This window comes from Mizuhopecten yessoensis, unplaced genomic scaffold, assembly GCF_002113885.1.
Source record: "Mizuhopecten yessoensis strain PY_sf001 unplaced genomic scaffold, ASM211388v2 scaffold3453, whole genome shotgun sequence".
Lineage (NCBI taxonomy): Eukaryota > Metazoa > Mollusca > Bivalvia > Pectinida > Pectinidae > Mizuhopecten > Mizuhopecten yessoensis.
In genome coordinates, this window is record NW_018405052.1 from 189659 (window position 1) to 209828 (window position 20170).

At 36.4% G+C, this 20170-nt stretch overlaps 1 protein-coding gene across 9 annotated transcripts in view; it reads left to right on the top strand.

Moving 5' to 3' along the window:
- Positions 1-20170, top strand: part of LOC110447506 (calcium uptake protein 1, mitochondrial-like) — a 24206-nt gene that overhangs the window by 2530 nt on the left and 1506 nt on the right. For 2 of the 9 annotated variants that reach the window (XM_021493243.1, XM_021493244.1), the window contains exons 2-14: positions 683-1093; positions 3228-3384; positions 3979-4141; positions 6067-6104; positions 7858-7878; positions 8291-8332; positions 9514-9522; positions 16331-16439; positions 16726-16808; positions 17204-17398; positions 17627-17767; positions 19272-19380; positions 19985-20074. In XM_021493243.1, the coding sequence (XP_021348918.1) occupies positions 735-1093; positions 3228-3384; positions 3979-4141; positions 6067-6104; positions 7858-7878; positions 8291-8332; positions 9514-9522; positions 16331-16439; positions 16726-16808; positions 17204-17398; positions 17627-17767; positions 19272-19380; positions 19985-20074 (1516 nt within the window). In that variant the 5' untranslated portion in view covers positions 683-734. The remainder of the gene's footprint in view (positions 1-682; positions 1094-3227; positions 3385-3978; positions 4142-6066; positions 6105-7857; positions 7879-8290; positions 8333-9513; positions 9523-16330; positions 16440-16725; positions 16809-17203; positions 17399-17626; positions 17768-19271; positions 19381-19984; positions 20075-20170) is intronic. The other 7 variants (XM_021493245.1, XM_021493248.1, XM_021493246.1 and 4 more) reach the window with 7 other exon arrangements.

Consider the following 20170-nt stretch of genomic DNA (forward strand, 5'->3'; position numbering starts at 1 on the left):
TGAATAACCATGGGTCCCAGGATGTTTATACTTTGCAAGTTGCATCCTGAGATGAAAGGCTATACAATGTGTTCAACATAATGACTTTGTTCGACTTTCAATCACAGGGGTGAAATGGTTTAACAACAATTAACAGGGTCTTTTGAACGAATTTTAATCATAAATACTGATATTTTGCCTGTAGCTTTATTTTAGATCACTTTTAAGGTTACAAGTGTGAGTTTTATACCAGGTGAGCGATGCAGGCCCATTGGGCCTCTTGTTTTAAATTCTTATCCTTTGATGACATGACAAGTATTGTATTTCATTTAGTTTACATGCTGATTTCCACATCACATCTAAACAATAAAATAAAGCTACCAGTACCTATGATATAACTCAGGTGACCGCTAAGGCCCTTGGGCCTCTTGTTTAAATGACTGGCAGTATGCTATCACTTTCTTAATCCACAGGGATTTTGTCCTCATTAAACAATGCCATTACATGTATATATGTCCAGTTTTGGTGCTGGTGACCATTTATGAATAACATCTGAGCGCAATCGATAAGTGTCAGCTGTCATGATATTGTTTGGTATCCCTTTCATTTATCATTGTGGAAAGCTTAAAATAAAATGGGTGTGATTTATGATATCCAGTTAATTGCATCAGTGGTAATAAAAACTGATATTTTTCTTTTTCAGGCCTGAACTATGCCTTAATGAGCTAGTTATAAAGAAAAATAAGATCACAATCATGAAGCCAGAAGCTCTGAGATGGTGGGTGAAGGCGATTGGAAGACCACTTTCTCAGTCTCTTTCATCAAAAGCAGGGCCTTCGTGCAGATCTTTTTCCAGTAAACAATGGCAACAAACGGTTTATATGCAAAATAAAATGATACTAGGGCGTTGTGGCAGAAACTTTGCCATCAGAAAGATGTTGCATTCTAGAGGTATAGCAATTACATGTTCAAAGTGTATACAAGATGGTCCATATGCTTACAATAAATTTGGACAAGGCCCTGACAAAGAAAACATAGGAAACAAAAAAAACTTTGGAAAGGCTTGCCTTGGACTGCTGGTTGGAATTGCTTCATTCATCCTGATATCCAATCCGTAAGTAATTAATGTACATTTAAACTAGCCTTTTTATACCAGCATACAGTATACCAGGACATTTTCACTGCCGTTGACTTTTCACCTATTTCACTCTGCCCAAGTTTCCTCTGGCCCTGACACCAGACTTAGACATTTTGACTGGTGTGGGGCCAGAGCACAGTTGTTCATTTACAACTGTCATCTATGTGTGTGAGTATATGTACATTTTTGGATGGCAGAAAAATGCAAATTTGTGTATAAAAATTTGGGTCCAAGCTCCACTAGTATTTTAAAATGAACACCTACAACTGCATTTTTAGCTTGCATGTCCCGAAGGGCCAAGTGAGCTTATGGCATACCGCAGCATCCGTCGTTCGTTGTCTGTTGTCCGTCAACTTTTTACATCTTAATCTTCTTCAAAACTACTTGGCCAATTTTAACCAAACTTAATATGGAACATCACTAGGACATGGGGATATGAATTTTTGAAATTTATGGGGCTACGCTCCCAGGGGCCCGAGGGGTGGGGCCAAATAGGTAAAAAAAAATGGAGTCATCTTTAAAAACCTTCTTCTCTACTCGGCATAGTAATGGCATATTTAATTAAAATCATCAACTAGCCCTCTTTTGAATTTATGGCCCTGGGGTCAAGTGGTAGAGTGGGGTCAATATTGTATGTAATGGATCGTTGTATCTTTGAAACAGCCGAATACCCCACCCCATAACCATATATAGTATTGCTGGGCATCAAGAGATAAACACAATCATGATGTAAAAATAGGCCCTGGGGTTTTTCCCCACCCCTAGGGACTTAGTTTCTGGGTTATATCTTTGAAACTGTTGTGATCCACACCCCATAATCAGATATAGCATTGCTGGGCATCAAGAGATAACACAATCATAATGTAAAAATAGGCTCTGGGGTCTTTCCTCATCCATAGGGATTTAGTTTCTGGGTTATATCTTTGAAACAGTTGAGATCCTCACCCTATAACCATATCTACAATTGCTTGAGTATAAGAAAACAAATAAACATATGCTTCCAGGATGGCCCTGGGGTCTACCCCACCCTTGGAGACTTTACCCCTGGGTCATAACTTTGAAATGAAAAAAGATGCCCACCCCAAAACTTTATATACAAATGCTGTGCATGAGGAGATGAATGCAGTCATGATATTAGAATTGATCCTGGGGTCTGCTCAACCATAGGAACCTAGTTTCTGAGTCACAGCTTGGAAACAGTTGAGATCCTGACCACATAACCATACATAAAATTGCTGGGCATAAAAAATCTAATACAGACATGCTACAAGGATTGGCCTAGGGGTCTGGCCCATTCTCTTGGATCTTATTTGGAGAATATTTTGCCATAATTGCTTAGATATCCAGGTGAGCTATACAGGCCCTCTGGGCCTCTTGTTTTATGTTGTTAACTCTTGGCACAGTTGAGTGTTTAACATTACAGTTAGATCGCCTACCCAACTTTATAGAGAGTTAAGGCCCTTTGTACACTGCATCAGTTTTTAGGAGCATGTTTCACAAAATGTTCTATGCAGCCTAAAATTGCCATAGTTATGACATTTTGTTTATATTCATCACCTTAATTTGATTTAAGGTTCCATGGTTTGTATGCAAAATTTTTGTGATTGACATTTTACTGCTAAGTATACTGATGTCTGCTGTATAAATATTTATCATTTCACCAATAAATCCCAGTTCTGATGCATAACAAGATGAATGACTGATTTTTATATTTTTTTTAAACAATCATGCTTATCATATATAACAGTGATGGACACATGTCCTGTTGTACCATTCTGTTGAGTGAGACTTAAATTTAAAACTGAAATTAATGTACCGGTAATGTATGTTCATTAAGACGATCCAATTACCATACAGGTCAGGAAATGTCAAAAATGTTGAGATAAAAATACAGGGTATTTTGACTGATTTGTTATGTATACTTTTTTGTAACTCTTAATTGATTGGTTTATTGATATTTTAGGAACTATTTTCCATCAGGAAGTGACTGTGTACTACTGGCCACAGTTAATTGATATATAAAACCCAACAATTAAAGTAAAAAAACATATTTTTATTTACTCATCATACTGAAGTTGAAACTTAAATGATCTGGTGTACCTGTATTTAGGATGTCATACTTGAAGACCACAGTTCATGCGTCTACTGGAGAGGTAGAAAAACAGGACTCCGGAGAGTTGCTTGAAGCAAAGGAGGAGGGAGATGAGGAAGAGGGTGCACAGACAGAAAAGAAAAAGAAGAAGAAAATTGGTTTCAGGGACCGCAGGGTAACCATCCTATATGGAGATTTGAATGATTTCACAGTAACTTGTTTAAGACATAGTCACTAATACTGATAACTTGATATACATGTACTTATAGAAAGCTGAAGGGTATGTAAGACTAGATATATAGCATCTCATGTGTAGTTATCTGTTTATCAAGTTGGTATCACCTCATACAATGTGTTACATTTTGCCCTTCTGAAATTAGGGAGATAGAACATGGTCTAGTAACATTGAATATTGTGCTGGAGTGTTCAGTGCAATGTATTAAAACATTATCTCATCAAACCAACAGAAAACATTCAGACATCTATATCTATATACTAGATGTATATTGAGCAACAGATTTCAGAATTTCTATACTCAATGACTGTAATAATTGGTGTAAGGGGAGATAAGTCTCTGAGAAAGTCTCTGCAGCAATATACTTAATGTCATGAAAGTATTGAAACATGAATATAATACTAAACCCCTATTGTGTAAAGTAACTATTCAATACCATCTACTACTACTAGTTAGTATCCTTGCAAAGTTTGTTGAAGTGACTTGCTCATTCTAACATCTGTGATAAAAATAATGTTCAATGTTGCTTTGCAGATAATAGAATATGAAAATCGTATCAGAGCTTACTCCACCCCAGATAAAATATTTCGCTACTTTGCAACATTGAAAGTGCACCAGGAACAAGGTGACTGGGAGGTGTATATGACTCCTGAGGACTTTGTTCGCTCCATCACACCAGGAATGAAGCAGCCAGAGGGTACGGCTAAGTACACTTTCATAACAACAAAATTCTTAGCAACTCGGAACAAAAATATTTCAGAAGTTTTAATTGTACATGGATTGCAGCTGCCTTCTAGTTTTGTGATCGAGGGAATTTTATTTTAGCTCAGTCGGTAGAGCAGAAGGACAAAAGCTGGGGTTACTGGTTCAATCCTTAGTGGCAGTATATATCAAATATTGTATATTTATTTTTTAGCTCACCTGGCACAAAGTGCCAAGTGAGCTTATGCTGTGGCGTGGCGTCCGTCTGTCCTCCATCCGTCCTGCGTCAATATTTTACTTTTAAACGACTTCTTCTTAATAACCGAAAGGCCTAGGGTGTCAATATTTGGCCAGAAGCAAACTTGGATAAAGGGCTACAAAGTTTGTTAAAATTAATGACCTTCACCCATTTTCAAGGTCACAGGGGTCAAATATGTTAAAAACTTTAAACATCTTCTTCTGAATAACCAAAATGCCCAGGGTGATGATATTTAGCCAGTAGCATGCTTGGGTGAAGGGCTACCAAATTTGTTCAAATGAATGACCTTCACCCATATTCAAGGTCACAGGGGTCAAATATGTTAAAAACTTTAAACAACTTCTTATGAATAACCAAAATGCCCAGGGTGATGATATTTAGCCAGTAGCATGCTTGGGTGAAGGGCTACCAAGTTTGTTCAAATGAATGACCTTCACCCATATTCAAGGTCACAGGGGTCAAATATGTTAAAAACTTTAAACAACTTCTTCTGAATAACCAAAATTGACAGAGTGATGATATTTGGCCAATAGCATGCTGAGATGAAAGGCTACAAAGTTTGTTCAAATGAATGACCTTCACCCATATTCAAGGTCACAGGGGTCAAATATGTTAAAAACGTTAAATAACTTCTTCTGAATAACCAAAATGCCCAGGGTGATGATATTAAGTCAGTAGCATACTAGGATCAAGGGCTACCAAGTTTGTTTAAATGTTTGACCTTTGTTTAAATGTTTGACCTTGAATCATATTCAAGGTCACAAGGAGCAAATATGTTCGAAATATTTAAACAACTTGATCTGAATAAGCAAAAGGCTCAGAATGTTGATATTTAGTCAGTAGCATGCTGGGATCAAGGACTACTATGTTTGTTAAAGTGAATGACTTTGACTGATATTCAAAGTCACAGGAGTCAAATTTGTTTAAAATCTTTAAACAACCTCTTCTGAATAACTATGGGTCCCAGGATGTTGATACTTTGCAAATTGCATCCTGAGATTATACAGATTTTAAAACATGAAGGGTTATATATCAAAACAACCTGGAAAGTGCTAAAATATTATTTTTTCATGAAAAATAGTTTCATTACTATAAATATACCAAAATATGAATTTAACTCCTTTTGAACAAAAGAGTAAAACACAGATAGCAATAAACACTAGAAAAAGTGAAAGCATGACTGCTGATGCCTTTTAAGATAGCTGAAGTAACCCTAGGATTGAAGTGTAATAAGATTGCACCATCTTCATAGTTATGATATATCATTTTCACATGTATTACAAGAAGCACATACCTAATATACTTTGTGAGACATGGGGAAACATTTGGGTTAACATTACTGTCTTTTAATGTAATGTTTAACAAATATGATTTCTACATTAAAAGGGGCTTGACTATTTCTGCCGAATCTGTGTATTAACTGGTTGTATTCATTCGTTGATTGTTAAGATAAGAAGCTATGAGTTTTTTTAAATGAAATACGGTATGTGGCATCTCTGTACTGAATCCCAATGCCCAGTCACAGTATTGAATGATAGCTTACATATGTAGGTAACATGATAACAATTTATATCTGACATGTTGTGTATTTCTCTTAGCTTACATATGCAGGTTACATGATAACAATTTATATCGGACATGTTGTGTATTTCTCTTGTCAGGTTTGGGGTTGGACCAGTTCATGAAGTTTGATCCTCAGGTATGTAACTGTAACCCAGAGTCGGTGCAGGTCTGGTGGTTAGATCCAGCTTCTATAGGTTGTTATGGCTGTAAGCACTGATGTCAACAACTCACACTGCCAATCATCTATCACTTTTATATGTATTAGGATACAATTTAGACCAATCAAGACTGAAAATTTCCAGCAAATAAAAATACTGAAACTATTTCTTTGTTTAAATTTGCAGAAGTTAGATCATTTTAATCTGAAAGCCAGAAAAATTATTTCATTTTTGTTTTTTTTATCAAGAAAAAAATAGTGCTTAAACCATGAAGCCAATGTTTTGTAGCGGCTGGGTGCTATGTGTATGGCAGTGTGAGATGCGATATCTATACATTGGTATATAGTGTACTACTAAACAATCTAATCCTGGTAGTTGGCATATTTAACACTTTACATGCAATATCTAGCTACATTGTAGAACTAAGGCTAACAGAATACGGTAATAACTTGATGCAATAGCATAGTGTTTCAAGGGGAAGTTCACCGATACGGGGATAACTTTCTGATAAAGTTGAAAGGGTGTGTCTAGAGTCATAACACATAAGACAAATTGTTTTTCAGAGAAGAAATTATTTTTTTATCAATCAAGACTTTTTTTAGAATGAAAGAACATGTCAACCTCCTAGATTTTCATCAAATAAACCAAATTCCAAATTTTAAAGCTGAAAATAAAAAATAAAAATATCTGACAAGAAAGCTTAAAACGTCTGATTTGAACTTTACCCCAGACCCAGAATGTAATCAAGATTAGAGTTTCTGTCAGTGTGAGAGGCCTTACACGTCATAATTTATGGGTAATTAGAATCTAGCATTCACTATAACACCCTGGGTGGTCAGCGATACATTACGGGAACATGTCACTTCATACTATTTTGCAGTCATCAGGATATTTAAGATAACATGACTTCATTTTTAATGTTATGTATGGTCAGTTGAGGTAAGAAATGATAGTCCGACTCAACTGTCAATAAAATCTTATCTATATGGAAAATCGGCCACTGAGTCAGAGGACAGGAGTGAGGCTTGCTCATTATGTGATCAGCAATCACACTAATACACAACATCCAAGTATTCTGAGCCATAAATGTTGACACATGCATGAGGGATTTGTAAACCATTTTTACAGTTGCACAGCTGAGGTGAAGTGGTCCTTCCAAGGTATTCCGGGGAAAAATCATTATGCAAAGAATATATCTGTAAAATAACATTTTCATTAGACAGACCATTTCTGTATGCATGAGTGGAATGTTTAAGCGGGCAAGGGGTGTCTGTGTTCATGAGAGGGGTTTTGGTCATTAAAACATACAGTTTCTGTATTGATAAGGAAGGTGGTAGTTAGGCAGACATACTGTTTCTGTATACAATAGGAGGATGGCACTTCGTAAACGATACAGACTGATGCTAGAAATCAATGATCAAGTCCATTTTTTTTTAGAGGAGGTTGATATCCCTTGAGTTTTAATTCTAGTAAGATATTTAGGTGTGTACTTAAATATCTATAAACAATGTAGTTATGTTAGGGCTGCCTTTTCACCTGCTTCCCAAATGCAAACTAACTCTAAAGTTTGGATGTTAGAATTATAGTGTATATCTGTAGAAAATTGTAGTGTGAAGTGGTGGAGGGGTGTAGTAGAACTGAGCAGTAGTCCAGCTGCAGGCTATAGCCATGTGTGTACATATTTATACTAGACTTTGATGTTTACTCTCTATCTGTCAACACTGCCTGTAGAAGGACGATGTGCACAGCTTGGTAAGTGGTGATTGGTGACTGTAGCCTACTTACAACTACTAATTATATTGGTTCTTCAAACCTACAATATATTTATACTAACTTATTGCTTTGGTCTTCATTTAAATTTGTTTGCATTTTTTTTATTACAAAGAATTACTTTTTTTACATTTTATGAAGTGTTAATGATGATCCAGTAAATGCTATTCTTAATGTATTAATATATATGTATACATATTATATTGTTACATATTTTCTTCTTTGGACCCTTAGCATATCCAGCTGTAGATAGGAAGCAGTGCCAAGCTTTCAGTTCTTAGATTAGGTTTGCTTATTATTTATATATTTTATAAAATCAATTAAAGACTGCAAATTACACCATTAGATTTTTGCATCACTTTTATGAAAAGTTTGCTGTGACAATCTGTTTCAGGGTAAACTGTTTAATAAGAACTTGGAAAGATTGGGTTACCGGGTAATACAATTTTAAACTAGCAAGAACATTACTAAATCTTTGTTTCCCAAACATACCTCCTTTATTTATATAATACATGTATTTACATAACATCTTTGTGTGTTTTGACTTCCTTTAAACTGATTGTATGTATCAACTGTTTATTTTGTTTGTAGACTCCTGTCATGTTTTTCCACCCTCCAAAATGATAAAATGGAAATGCATTTATACTAGGGATGTAGAAGGCCACTCTCCGTTATAATTGTAAACCAAGATGGCTCTTTCTCCAGATATGCATGCACAGATTAATGACAATGCTAAATATTATCCCATGTAACCATACAGAAGAAATCATCATGAGTGTACCAAATATCAGATGGAAATGTATCACATACCATGGTCTGCCTTTACTAAACGTTTACTGTTTGAACCCTCCAAAACGAAAGTTGTGTGCATAATATAAAAGTAAATGGTTTGTTTATTTGTCAGTGTACACGTCCCTTAATACCTTGTCTGTAATATTCCTATTTTTTCCCAGAGCTGAACATTTCCTGACTTAAAAAATACGTTTATCACAACAAGATAATGATGCTTCGTACCAAAAAAGTCAACATCAGATATAAAGGTCTATGTCAAGGTCATAGCGAGGTGCCGAATGTTGAATAATTGCTATGTTTGTCCAAAGCATAATAACTTGTCACCTTTCTCACGAGATTCATTGAGATATGTTTTAGCATTGGACACTGTGACAGTGTTATGGAATACTCTAAGAATTGTACATGAATGGTCAAGGTCATGACAAGGGGCTAGGTGGGAGGTATAGCTATCTCACTTTGCTTTTATTTCAATTGTCAAAAGTCAATGAATCAATCTTGGAAGACATGTTGAAACTATATTATCGCATATTTGTATACATCTTGCTCCCCCTCAACAATACAAAAAGACAAAACAAGAAAAAGATCTTAAGTTTCTGTTATAACATAACAATTTCCTTGTAAAAGCCCAGAGAGTCTGAACTCTTGTTGCAAAGGACTAGTAAGTTACTGTTGTTGTGTAGGACAATGCATTATTGATCCTAAAAACAGTTTGTATAGTTAAGTCGTAGTAAGACGAGCAGGTCTGTGTTGAGCTTCTATATAAAATGTATTTGAATAAGATGATACATGGACTCACTTGTTGTTCTGTTTTGTTGATTTGTCTAGGGGTCAAAGGTGAGTTGTTAACTGTGTTGGTGATCCTATACTAAAGTCAGAACTGAGTGGTAACATGGCTAACCTAGGTGTTGCAGTCTATTGTCAATCTCACTCTTTGGTTTTTTTACTGGTGAACTTTTTTTAAATTTCTTACAGCATTTATCTCATCAAATTGTTTACAAGTGCAATTTCCATTATTTTATTCAAAATTACTTTCATCATGTATTTTTCTCTTACATGTAAAATAAGAAATATTATATCTCTAAAGAGTATGAGATAATGTTTGGTTTTACATGGACTTCAGATGTCATTGGTTTATATAGTTGACATGGTTTTCAGCACACAAAATGGATTTTTTACCAGAATGATCCTTCATTGCAAGTCTTAATATTAATTTGTCATCCTCCTGTCAAATCCCTTGACATATAACATCTTTAATTTTGAGTATAAAACAATTGAAGAGTAGTTAAAGAGTTAACATCTTTTCTTAATTCTTTTTCCATCATTAAAAGTTAGCTAATCTAGAGCAACAGAACCTGTTGTGACAGACATATTTGTTCTTAAAACACAAAATTACAGGTAGTCATATTAGAGATAGAAAGAATAAAAACAATGTGAGCCCTTTGACACATACCAGCAGTACTTGAACTTAGCACACAATGCAGGGGCCCATCAGGAACACTATCCGAGACCCACCATGACTGTCACATCCTTTACACACCTGACCGTCTCCCACCGGCCTACCTTCTTTAATTTCCTTACTCTGGTTTGACCAACTTTACTTATGTTGCTACATCCCAAAATGACAACATGTAATGTAGATGGGATTGGGATGGGGGGGGAGGGGGGGGTACATTTTTGTTATTCTATACTGTTGTAATGCTTTTAGACTGCACTGTTAGTCACAAATCTTTATATCCTGGAATGACAGATTTTTTACTGAAGCGACAGGTTAATTACAGTATTAAGAATAGATTTTCTTCCAAGAACGACTATTTGGTTCACCCTGTCTTTTATTTTTAAATAAGCAACAGTTAACCAAAATGAAGTGGCTGATTATCAGAAATGTACCAATACCTGCTTTTTATACCTGCCAATGGTTATTTATGTTTCAAAGTATCTGTCATTCCTTAGTTTTTTCTTTCCTTGTTGCATGCCTGCACATTTTTTAAACATGTTTATTAGAAACTTGTAGCGTCATTTCAAAATGGTTGACAAGTAGTTGAGTGGCAAAGTGGTTAGCACTCTCACCCTTCCTAGATCTGATGTGAAAAGGTATGGGACCATGCATGGATTATCTCCAATTTTCCAGTTTCCTCCAATATATAAAACAGCTGCATGCTTTTATCTGGGCAAACAAAATTCTTTCATCATTGTTGTAAAATAAATTAAGTTAAATTATTTTTTTTGTTCCTCTAGCAAATTCATATTCTGTCAATATATGTCATTTAAAAACAATCCCAAATAACATTCATGTGAAATCTAACTTATGTACAGTTATTGGAAGATATCGATCATCATCCATCTCGGTCCATCATCATTGATTTTCGGTATTTAAATCTATAGTAAAAAAAAAAATGTCCATCATTTATGATACATGTATTATAAATATTAAGGAATTTAGAAATGTAAATATATTGTTAGTTTGTTAATGATATTTTGCTTCTTTTGTCTCTCATACTGTTTAAAATTCAATTTATTTTGTAACTTAGAGTTTTAAGCCATTGCTGAAGCATTGCAGTACTTTTTCCATTGACGTGTGGTGATACAGAGTTTTGTCCCTTTTTTATTTGCTGTGGACCCTCCTAAATTTGGCTACCTGTTACTCCCCACAGTTACCCTTTATGAATTCCCAATCTGCCATTGATCACACCCCCTCAGATGCATTACATCTAACTTTCCTCATTAGAATCACTTTCATACTCCCTGTCCTAAACCTGCCCACCACACTTTGATGTTTTATCTATCACCTTCAAACACTACATCTGGGCAACAGACTTAACAATACCATTATTTCTGACTTTCCCCAAACACTAACACTTTAGGTTACAATATTACAGTCCAGACACTTGTCTGTATTAGCTGCCCAAAGACAACACAACAATCCTTCCCTGGACACAGCTCACTCAGGACTATCTAATATTATCATAAACCACTACAATCCTCCCTTCACCACATGACCTTAGCTGGTAATAGGATGTAAAACCAAGAACAAACCAAACCAATCCTCCCTCTAACACTTGTTTTTAGACTTTTTGACACTTACCACTTCTATCTTCCCTTTGTCACTTGGCTCTGTAGACTATTTGACACTTGCCACTTCTCTCCTCACTTGGACACTTAAATTTGAAGACTATCTGACACTTACCACTATATCCTCCTTAAACACTTGGCACTGTAGACTATTTGACACTTACCACTTGTATCTTCCATTTGACACTTGGCTTTATAGACTTTTTGACACTTACCACTTCTAAACCCCTTTTGACACCTGGCTTTGTAGACTATTTGACACTTACCACTTCTAAACCCCCTTTTGACAATTGGCTTTGTAGACTATTTGACACTTACCACTGCTAACTTCCATTTGACACTTGGCTTTGTAGACTATTTGGCACTAGCCGGTACTTTCTTCATTGGACACTCTGCTTTGTAGACTATTTGACACCAGCCAGTACATTCTTCATTGGACACTTGGCTTTGTAGACTATTTGGCACTAGCCGGTACTTTCTTCATTGGACACTCTGCTTTGTAGACTATTTGACACTATCCAGCACATCATTCATTGGACACTTGGCTTTGTAGACTATTTGGCAGTAGCTAGTACATCCTTCATTGGACACTTGGCTTTGTAGACTATTTGACACTAGCCAGTACATCCTTCATTGGACCCTCTGCTTTGTAGACTATTTGACACTAGCCAGTACATCCTTTCATTGGACACTTGGCTTTGTAGACTATTTGACCCTATCCAGTACATCCTTCATTGGACACTTGGCTTTGTAGACTATTTGGCAGTAGCTAGTACATCCTTCATTGGACACTTGGCTTTGTAGACTATTTGGCACTAGCCGGTACTTTCTTCATTGGACACTCTGCTTTGTAGACTATTTGACACTAGCCAGTACATTCTTCATTGGACGCTCTGCTTTGTAGACTATTTGACACTAGTCAGTACATCTTTCATTGGACACTTGGCTTTGTAAACTATTTGACACTAGCCAGTACATCCTTCATTGGACACTTGGCTTTGTAGACTATTTGACACTAGCCAGTACATATTCTTCATTTCACACTTGGCTTTGTAGACTATTTGGCACTATCCAATACATCATTCATTGGACACTTGACTTTGTAGACTATTTGGCACTAGCCAGTACATTCTTCATTTGACACTTGGCTTTGTAGGCTATTTGGCACTAGCCAGTACATTCTTCATTTGACACTTGGCTTTGTAGACTATTTGACACTAGCCAGTACATTCTTCATTTCACACTTGGCTTTGTAGACTATTTGGCACTATCCAATACATCCTTCATTGGACACTTGACTTTGTAGACTATTTGACACTAGCCAGTACATTCTTCATGGGATACTCTGCTTTGTAGACTATTTGACACTAGCCAGTACATCCTTCATTGGACACTTGGCTTTGTAGACTATTTGACCCTAGCCAGTACATTCTTCATTGGACCCTCTGCTTTGTAGACTATTTGACACTAGCCAGTACATCATTCATTGGACACTCTGCTTTGTAGACTATTTGACACTAGCCAGGACATCCTTCATTGGACATTCTGCTTTGTAGACTATTTGACACTAGCCAGCACATCCTTCATTGGCCACTTGGCTTTGTAGACTATTTGACACCAGCCAGGACATCCTTCATTGGACATTCTGCTTTGTAGACTATTTGCCACTAGCCAGCACATCCTTCATTGGATACTTGGCTTTGTAGACTATTTGACACTATCCAGCACATTCTTCATTGGATACTTGTCTTTGTAGACTATTTGACACTATCCAGCACATCATTCATTGGACACTTGGCTTTGTAGACTATTTGGCTCTAGCCAGTACATTCTTCATTGGACACATGACTTTGTAGACTATTTGGCACTAGCCAGTACATCCTTCATTGGACACTCTGCTTTGTAGATTATTTGACACTAGCCAGTACATCATTCTTTGGACACTTGGCTTGGTAGACTATTTGACACTAGCCAGTACATGCTTTTTTGGACACTCTGCTTTGTAGACTATTTGCCACTAGCCAGTACATTCTTTTTTGGACCCTCTGCTTTGTAGACTATTTGACACCAGCCAGTACATTCTTCATTGGACACTTGGCTATGTAGACTATTTGACACTAGCCAGTACAACCTTCATTGAACACTTGGCTTTGTAGACTATTTGACACTAGCAAGCACATCCTTCATTGGACACTTGGCTTTGTAGCCTATTTGAAACTAGCCAGTACATCATTCATTGGACACTCTGCTTTGTAGATTATTTGACACTAGCCAGTACATTCTTCATGGGATACTCTGCTTTGTAGACTATTTGACACTAGCGAGTACATTCTTCATTGGACACTTGGCTTTGTAGACTGTCTGATGCTTATTATTTCTTACATCCCTTCCCTCTCTAGATGACCAATACACAACCTCTGCTACCCTCCCTAGGAAACACTATTTGACACTAGCCAGTACATTCTTTGTAGACTATTTGGCACTAGCCAGTACATTCTTCATTGGACGCTCTGCTTTGTAGACTATTTGACACCAGCCAGTACATTCTTCATTGGACACTTGGCTTTGTAGCCTATTTGAAACTAGCCAGTACATCATTCATTGGACACTCTACTTTGTAGACTATTTGACACTAGCCAGTACATCATTAATTGGACACTTGGCTTTGTAGACTATTTGACTCTAGCCAGTACATCATTCATTGGACACTTGGCTTTGTAGACTATCTGATGGTTATTATTTCTTACATCCCTTCCCTCTCTAGATGACCAATACACAACCTCTGCTACCCTCCCTAGGAAACACTATTTGACACTAGCCAGTACATTCTTCATGGGATACTCTGCTTTGTAGACTATTTGACACTAGCCAGCGCATCCTTCATTGGACACTTAGACTATTTGACACTAGCCAGTACATCCTTCATTGAACACTTGGCTTTGTAGACTATTTGACTCTAGCCAGGACATCCTTCATTGGACATTCTGCTTTGTAGACTATTTGACACTAGCCAGTACATCCTTCATTGGACACTTGGCTTTGTAGACTATCTGATGCTTATTATTTCTTACATCCCTTCCCTCTCTAGATGACCAATACACAAACCTCTGCTACCCTCCCTAGGAAACTGACCTCGGTAGACTAACCCCAGATGGTGAGTCCCGCTGCGCTGAACACAATCCTCCCTTGGGTATTTGGCTCTATATATAACCAAATACCCATTGATACCCTTGACATCATATCTCTATTCTTTCCCCATCAGATACAGTCTGTCAATAGTACGTTCACTTTTACACTGTCCCAAGTACTAATTCTTGACAATACACTCTTACTGAAGTCCAATAAACATACCTGGTAGACTCAAATTAAAATACAACCTATTACTACTATCCCTGACAATATACACTACTACTGTAGTGAAATAAACACAGACTCCAATAGTACCATTAAATTATAACCCTATTACTTCTCATGACAAGACATTCCTACTGTAATCCTATAGACACAGACCTCCAAGTAGTTATATAACAGATACCTTGAAATCGTACCATTAAATGAGAACCCTATTACTCCTCCTGATATGAAACTCCCACTGTGGTCCTATAGACAGAGACCTCAAAAATACCAATTAATTACAACCCTTTCACTACCCATGACACTACACTTCATCTGTAGTCCTTATAAACACAGACCTTGAAATAGTACTATTAAATTATAATTTAATACTACATGTACCGATGACATATCCCTTTTCCTATCCATTGTTAGGCTTAAATATCATCCACTAATCATGCCAGTATTTCGGCATTACCCATTACAGTACCTCTTGGCGTTATACACAAGAAGCAGAATTACTGGAATGCAATTATCCAAACTTTCAATTGTTTGACTCTTGGTCTTGTCCAAAAACAAATGACTTGCTTGAAGGTTTGTGACTGGTTATCCAAACTACCATTTATCAGAACATCAATATCAATATGTCACGTTTCTGGTTTGGATGATTGTTTGTTATTGATGCCTTTGCCCTTCGGAAACCTTCCCTGACAAAACATGTTACACAGAGGTCTTTTAACTGTTTGATGTTTGTTCATTTTGTCCACTGTGTGAACGAGCCGTTCACAGTTGTCCATAAAATGGTGAAAGCCATGTTTATACTGATCTTTCAATGTTTGTGCGTTGCCATAATACAAGTTAAAACCCTTTGTGATCAACATTTCCTTCACTTAAAATTCTAACCTGCAGTGTTCACATCAAGTTTGACAGAGTTAGTGTTATTGTTGTAATTCGACTAATTTATTTATGAGAGAAATGAATGCAAAGAAATTGTCTGTGGTCTGTGGTCCTATTTCATTAATGATTCAATTTTGCTGAAAGTTTATTTTATCAGACTTGTGTAATTAAAACATAAGACTTACTTTTTCAACTGTTGAAATCATATGATATACCATCACTATATCAGGACCGATATTGAACATTACAAATGCTTCCTAGAAACTCAAAGATTACTCGATTGTCTGGTTCAGGTTCACATGTTTGTTTGAACCCCTTATTCATACCTGTTTGATGTATCCAGCACAACAAAGCTGAGTGGAAGATGGGAGAAGATAGCATCTTCTACCAGCTGGGCGAGAGTGGCCTCATCTCCTTCTCCGACTACATCTTCCTCCTCACTGTGCTCTCCAGTGAGTACTGTATTACTTCTGCTTATGGATTTCCATGATAGATCAGTAAAAAGGATGTTGAAGGAAAAAAGATATTGGGTGCCTTTATATAGAGATAGACGCTTATTATAAGGTTAATTGTCAATCAAATTAAAATTATATCTTCACATCTCTACCGTTTACCGATATGTCGCATGACAAGGTTCAAACATCAGTTTTCTTTTTAAAGGAAATAGCTTCATTATGAATGTATTCTTTGCTGATGTAGAGTGCCTTAGATATGTTAGTATTCTCTTGATCATTCCAGCACCACCAAGGAATTTCCAAATTGCTTTCCGCATGTTCGATCTTGATGGAGACGGCAATGTGGATGTTGAAGAATTTCGCAAGGTTAATATAATTTGCGTATATCCTTGTCAAGAAGCTACTTGCAAGATTCCTTTCTTTCACAGATTGATCATCATGATAGTAAAGGTTCTAACACTGGGTGTCAGTTTATCATTATCTTTAATACCTCCAATTGGGATTAAACCAAGCACCTTTGGCTTATAGTCTGACACTCTACCTATGGAGCTTACTAGTAACAGGAATTCTACAAAACTGAGTATCAAGAAAACAGCAAATATTTTACCATGGTGAATCGTATATGCAATTATAAGACAACGTCAACTGTAAAGCTACATCAGATTTGATAACTTCTCCATCTGATATCACTTCTCACCACAATACCATGGGTATGTGTAAATCACATATATGACTTTGTGTATGTCATTATGTATATCCAGGTTCATCAGATAATCCGCAACCAGACTAGCATAGGCATGCGCCACCGTGACCATGCTGTCACTGGAAATGTTATGAAGGGTGTGAGTTCAGCGTTGGTCACCTACTTTTTTGGACAAGAGGGAAAGAAGAAGCTGACTGTACCAGTGTTCCTTACCTTCCAGCAACAGGTCCAGAATGAAGTGCTCAGAATTGAGGTAAAATTGTCATGGTTGAACTCCTCATTAGCATAATATATTGGAACAAAATCTGTTAATGCATGTAATTATGGACACTGACATACATTTATTTGCATGTCAGTGTCCATGCAATAAATTTGAATTTTTAACTTTGACATGTATTTGATTAAATTTCGTTTTTGAAATTGACTTTTAAAGACATGTTTGCACAATATTATCAAAATTTCATAATTTCTGTGTTTTTAGTTTGACCGTTATGACCCTGACGATGGAAAGATCACGGAAAAAGATTTTGGAAGAATTCTACTAACATATGCTGGATATCCAGACAAGAAAAAGACTCGCATGCTGAAAAGGGTCATTAAGAAGTTCAAAGAGGAACCGCAGGTACAAAATCACTGCATCAATTCATTTATTAATTCAGTGACCAGCCATGGTCTGTCCAGGTGTTAAGTCAAGTCTTACGATCATTTTATTCTGAAAAATATAATGAAAAATTTGAAATGATGTTTTGTTACCCATTAGATAAACCATTTAAAATGTTAAGTCTGTTTACACATAATCTTCTCATCATGATAAGTTGTTGGCAGCTTAGATAACCTTCGCTTGTTGAATCATGTATTTAGCCAATTGCAAATATGCAATGATAAAGATTTATCCTATGGTTACATGTTCAACTAATACTGGTACGGTCTTCGCCCCTGGCTCAACCCTTTACATAGAGAGCACAGCTATTTTAAACTGTCACTAATTGCTTATGACAAGCCCCCAGGAAATTATATGGTATTTCCAAACTAAGTACCTAATGACAGACTAGATATAAGTAACTAAAGAAGAACAAGAAAGCATAGGATAAGTTTATGCCCACCTTTACAGGTACCGTTTACCAATATCAAATTATACAGAGACGGATACAACAATTCTACAGACTCTCCAAATTCTCTCATAAATATGATGTACAATAAATTTAGACCTATGTCTGAACCCTGGATACCAGAACTATTTGATAAATATAGGGGACAAAACAAGTCTATTTTTCTCTTACCCTGGATAGGTGTATCCACACTTTTACCGGTGTGTCCTTGTCTCACCCTAGGGTTGAGATAGGGGGATTCTCCTATTCATAACAATGGCATGATGTCACTTCAACAATACAATGACGTCACGTCAACAATCCATCAATGTCACGTCAACCCTGAATTTGGCATGTAACGTTATCATTACATTGTGTATATGATACACAATGGGAGAATAGGGTAAGAGAAAAAGAATCATTCACCCCCTTGTAGATAAGATAGGGAAATCTCAACCCTCGGGGAAAGATTCTTAAGTCGGCAAAGCCTTGTGTTTGGCAACTTAAGAATCTTCCCCCTCGGCTTGAGATTCTCCTATCTCTTCCCCAAGGGGGTGAAAGATTCTATTAATCCCTAATGTAGTTTTGATAACAACAGAAATGAACCAAGTGCCAATGAATATCAATAGAAATTGCAATATGCAATGAATACTGTAATATACCAACTCTATATGAAATATAGTAGGATTAGCAAATGGATAAGATATAGATCTAGAAATGATTTAACTCGAACTCAACTGTCTGAAGCACCAAAAGTACCACAAAAAGCATGCTAAGATAGACAAAGATACTATCTTCAATTAATGTAAATATTACTAAAATCCCCCGTCCATCCCCATATCCTTATCATATCCTTATCTACGAGTTGCTTCCCTTAACCTATAAACTAAACATACTGACAACTACACAGTTTTGAAACGATCAAAAGATATAGAAGCTGCCAGCAGCTCATAAACCAACCTTACACCCTTAGAATGTCCATTCTTAGTTGCATCTCAATTTTCTACCGATTTAAATAAGTGTTTTCTTTTTCAACAGGGTATCACATTTGAGGAGTACACCAATTTCTGGCGTTTCCTAAAGAGCATCAATGATGTTGACACTGCTCTAAGTTTCTACCACCTGGCTGGTGTCTCTATTGATGAAGGTATGACATCATTCCATTAATACATTCCCTCTTGGTTGAACAGGTTTATTATAGAAGGACAATTAAATTAAATTTCTATAAATCTTGTTCTCTTATCCATTAATTGTTTGAACAAGGTTTTTCATGAACCCCAGATTTAGTTCATATTTTCACCAAAGTATGGTTACATTAAGATCTAAACCCGATTAGATTTTTGTGGTCAACGGTCACAGTGAAAGAGTCAAAGGTCACACCAGACTACTATTGAAGTAAAATGTTTGTGAACAAGATATCTCACAAGCCCCCTTTAGCAGATTTGGCTTATATTTACATCATTGTATGGTAGTATTGCCAAATTGGATTACCACTTAAATAGTAAAAAGCCTTTGCAAAAGATATCCTGCCAGCCCTAATATAAATTTCATTTACAATACGCACATGCACATTATTTTCACCATGGTATGGAAACATTAAGTTTTACACCTACTGGATTTTGATGGTCATTTGATAGGACAAAGGTCAAACTTGACCACTCTGAAATAAAATCCTCATGTGGGTAGTTATCATGATATGGTTGTATATCAATATTTTTTGCTTTTAATTCTAATTAAATATTTCTTTACAGAGACACTGAAGCATGTGGCCAAGACAGTAGCACATGTTCATCTGACAGATCATGTGGTTAATGTGGTGTTCACACTCTTTGATGAAAACAGTAAGTGTTGTTAACTGGAAAAAAAATCTGAGGGCAATCAATCACACAGCTTAATAGTGAGAAGATCTGCCTCTACATGGCCAAAGCCCCCCCCCC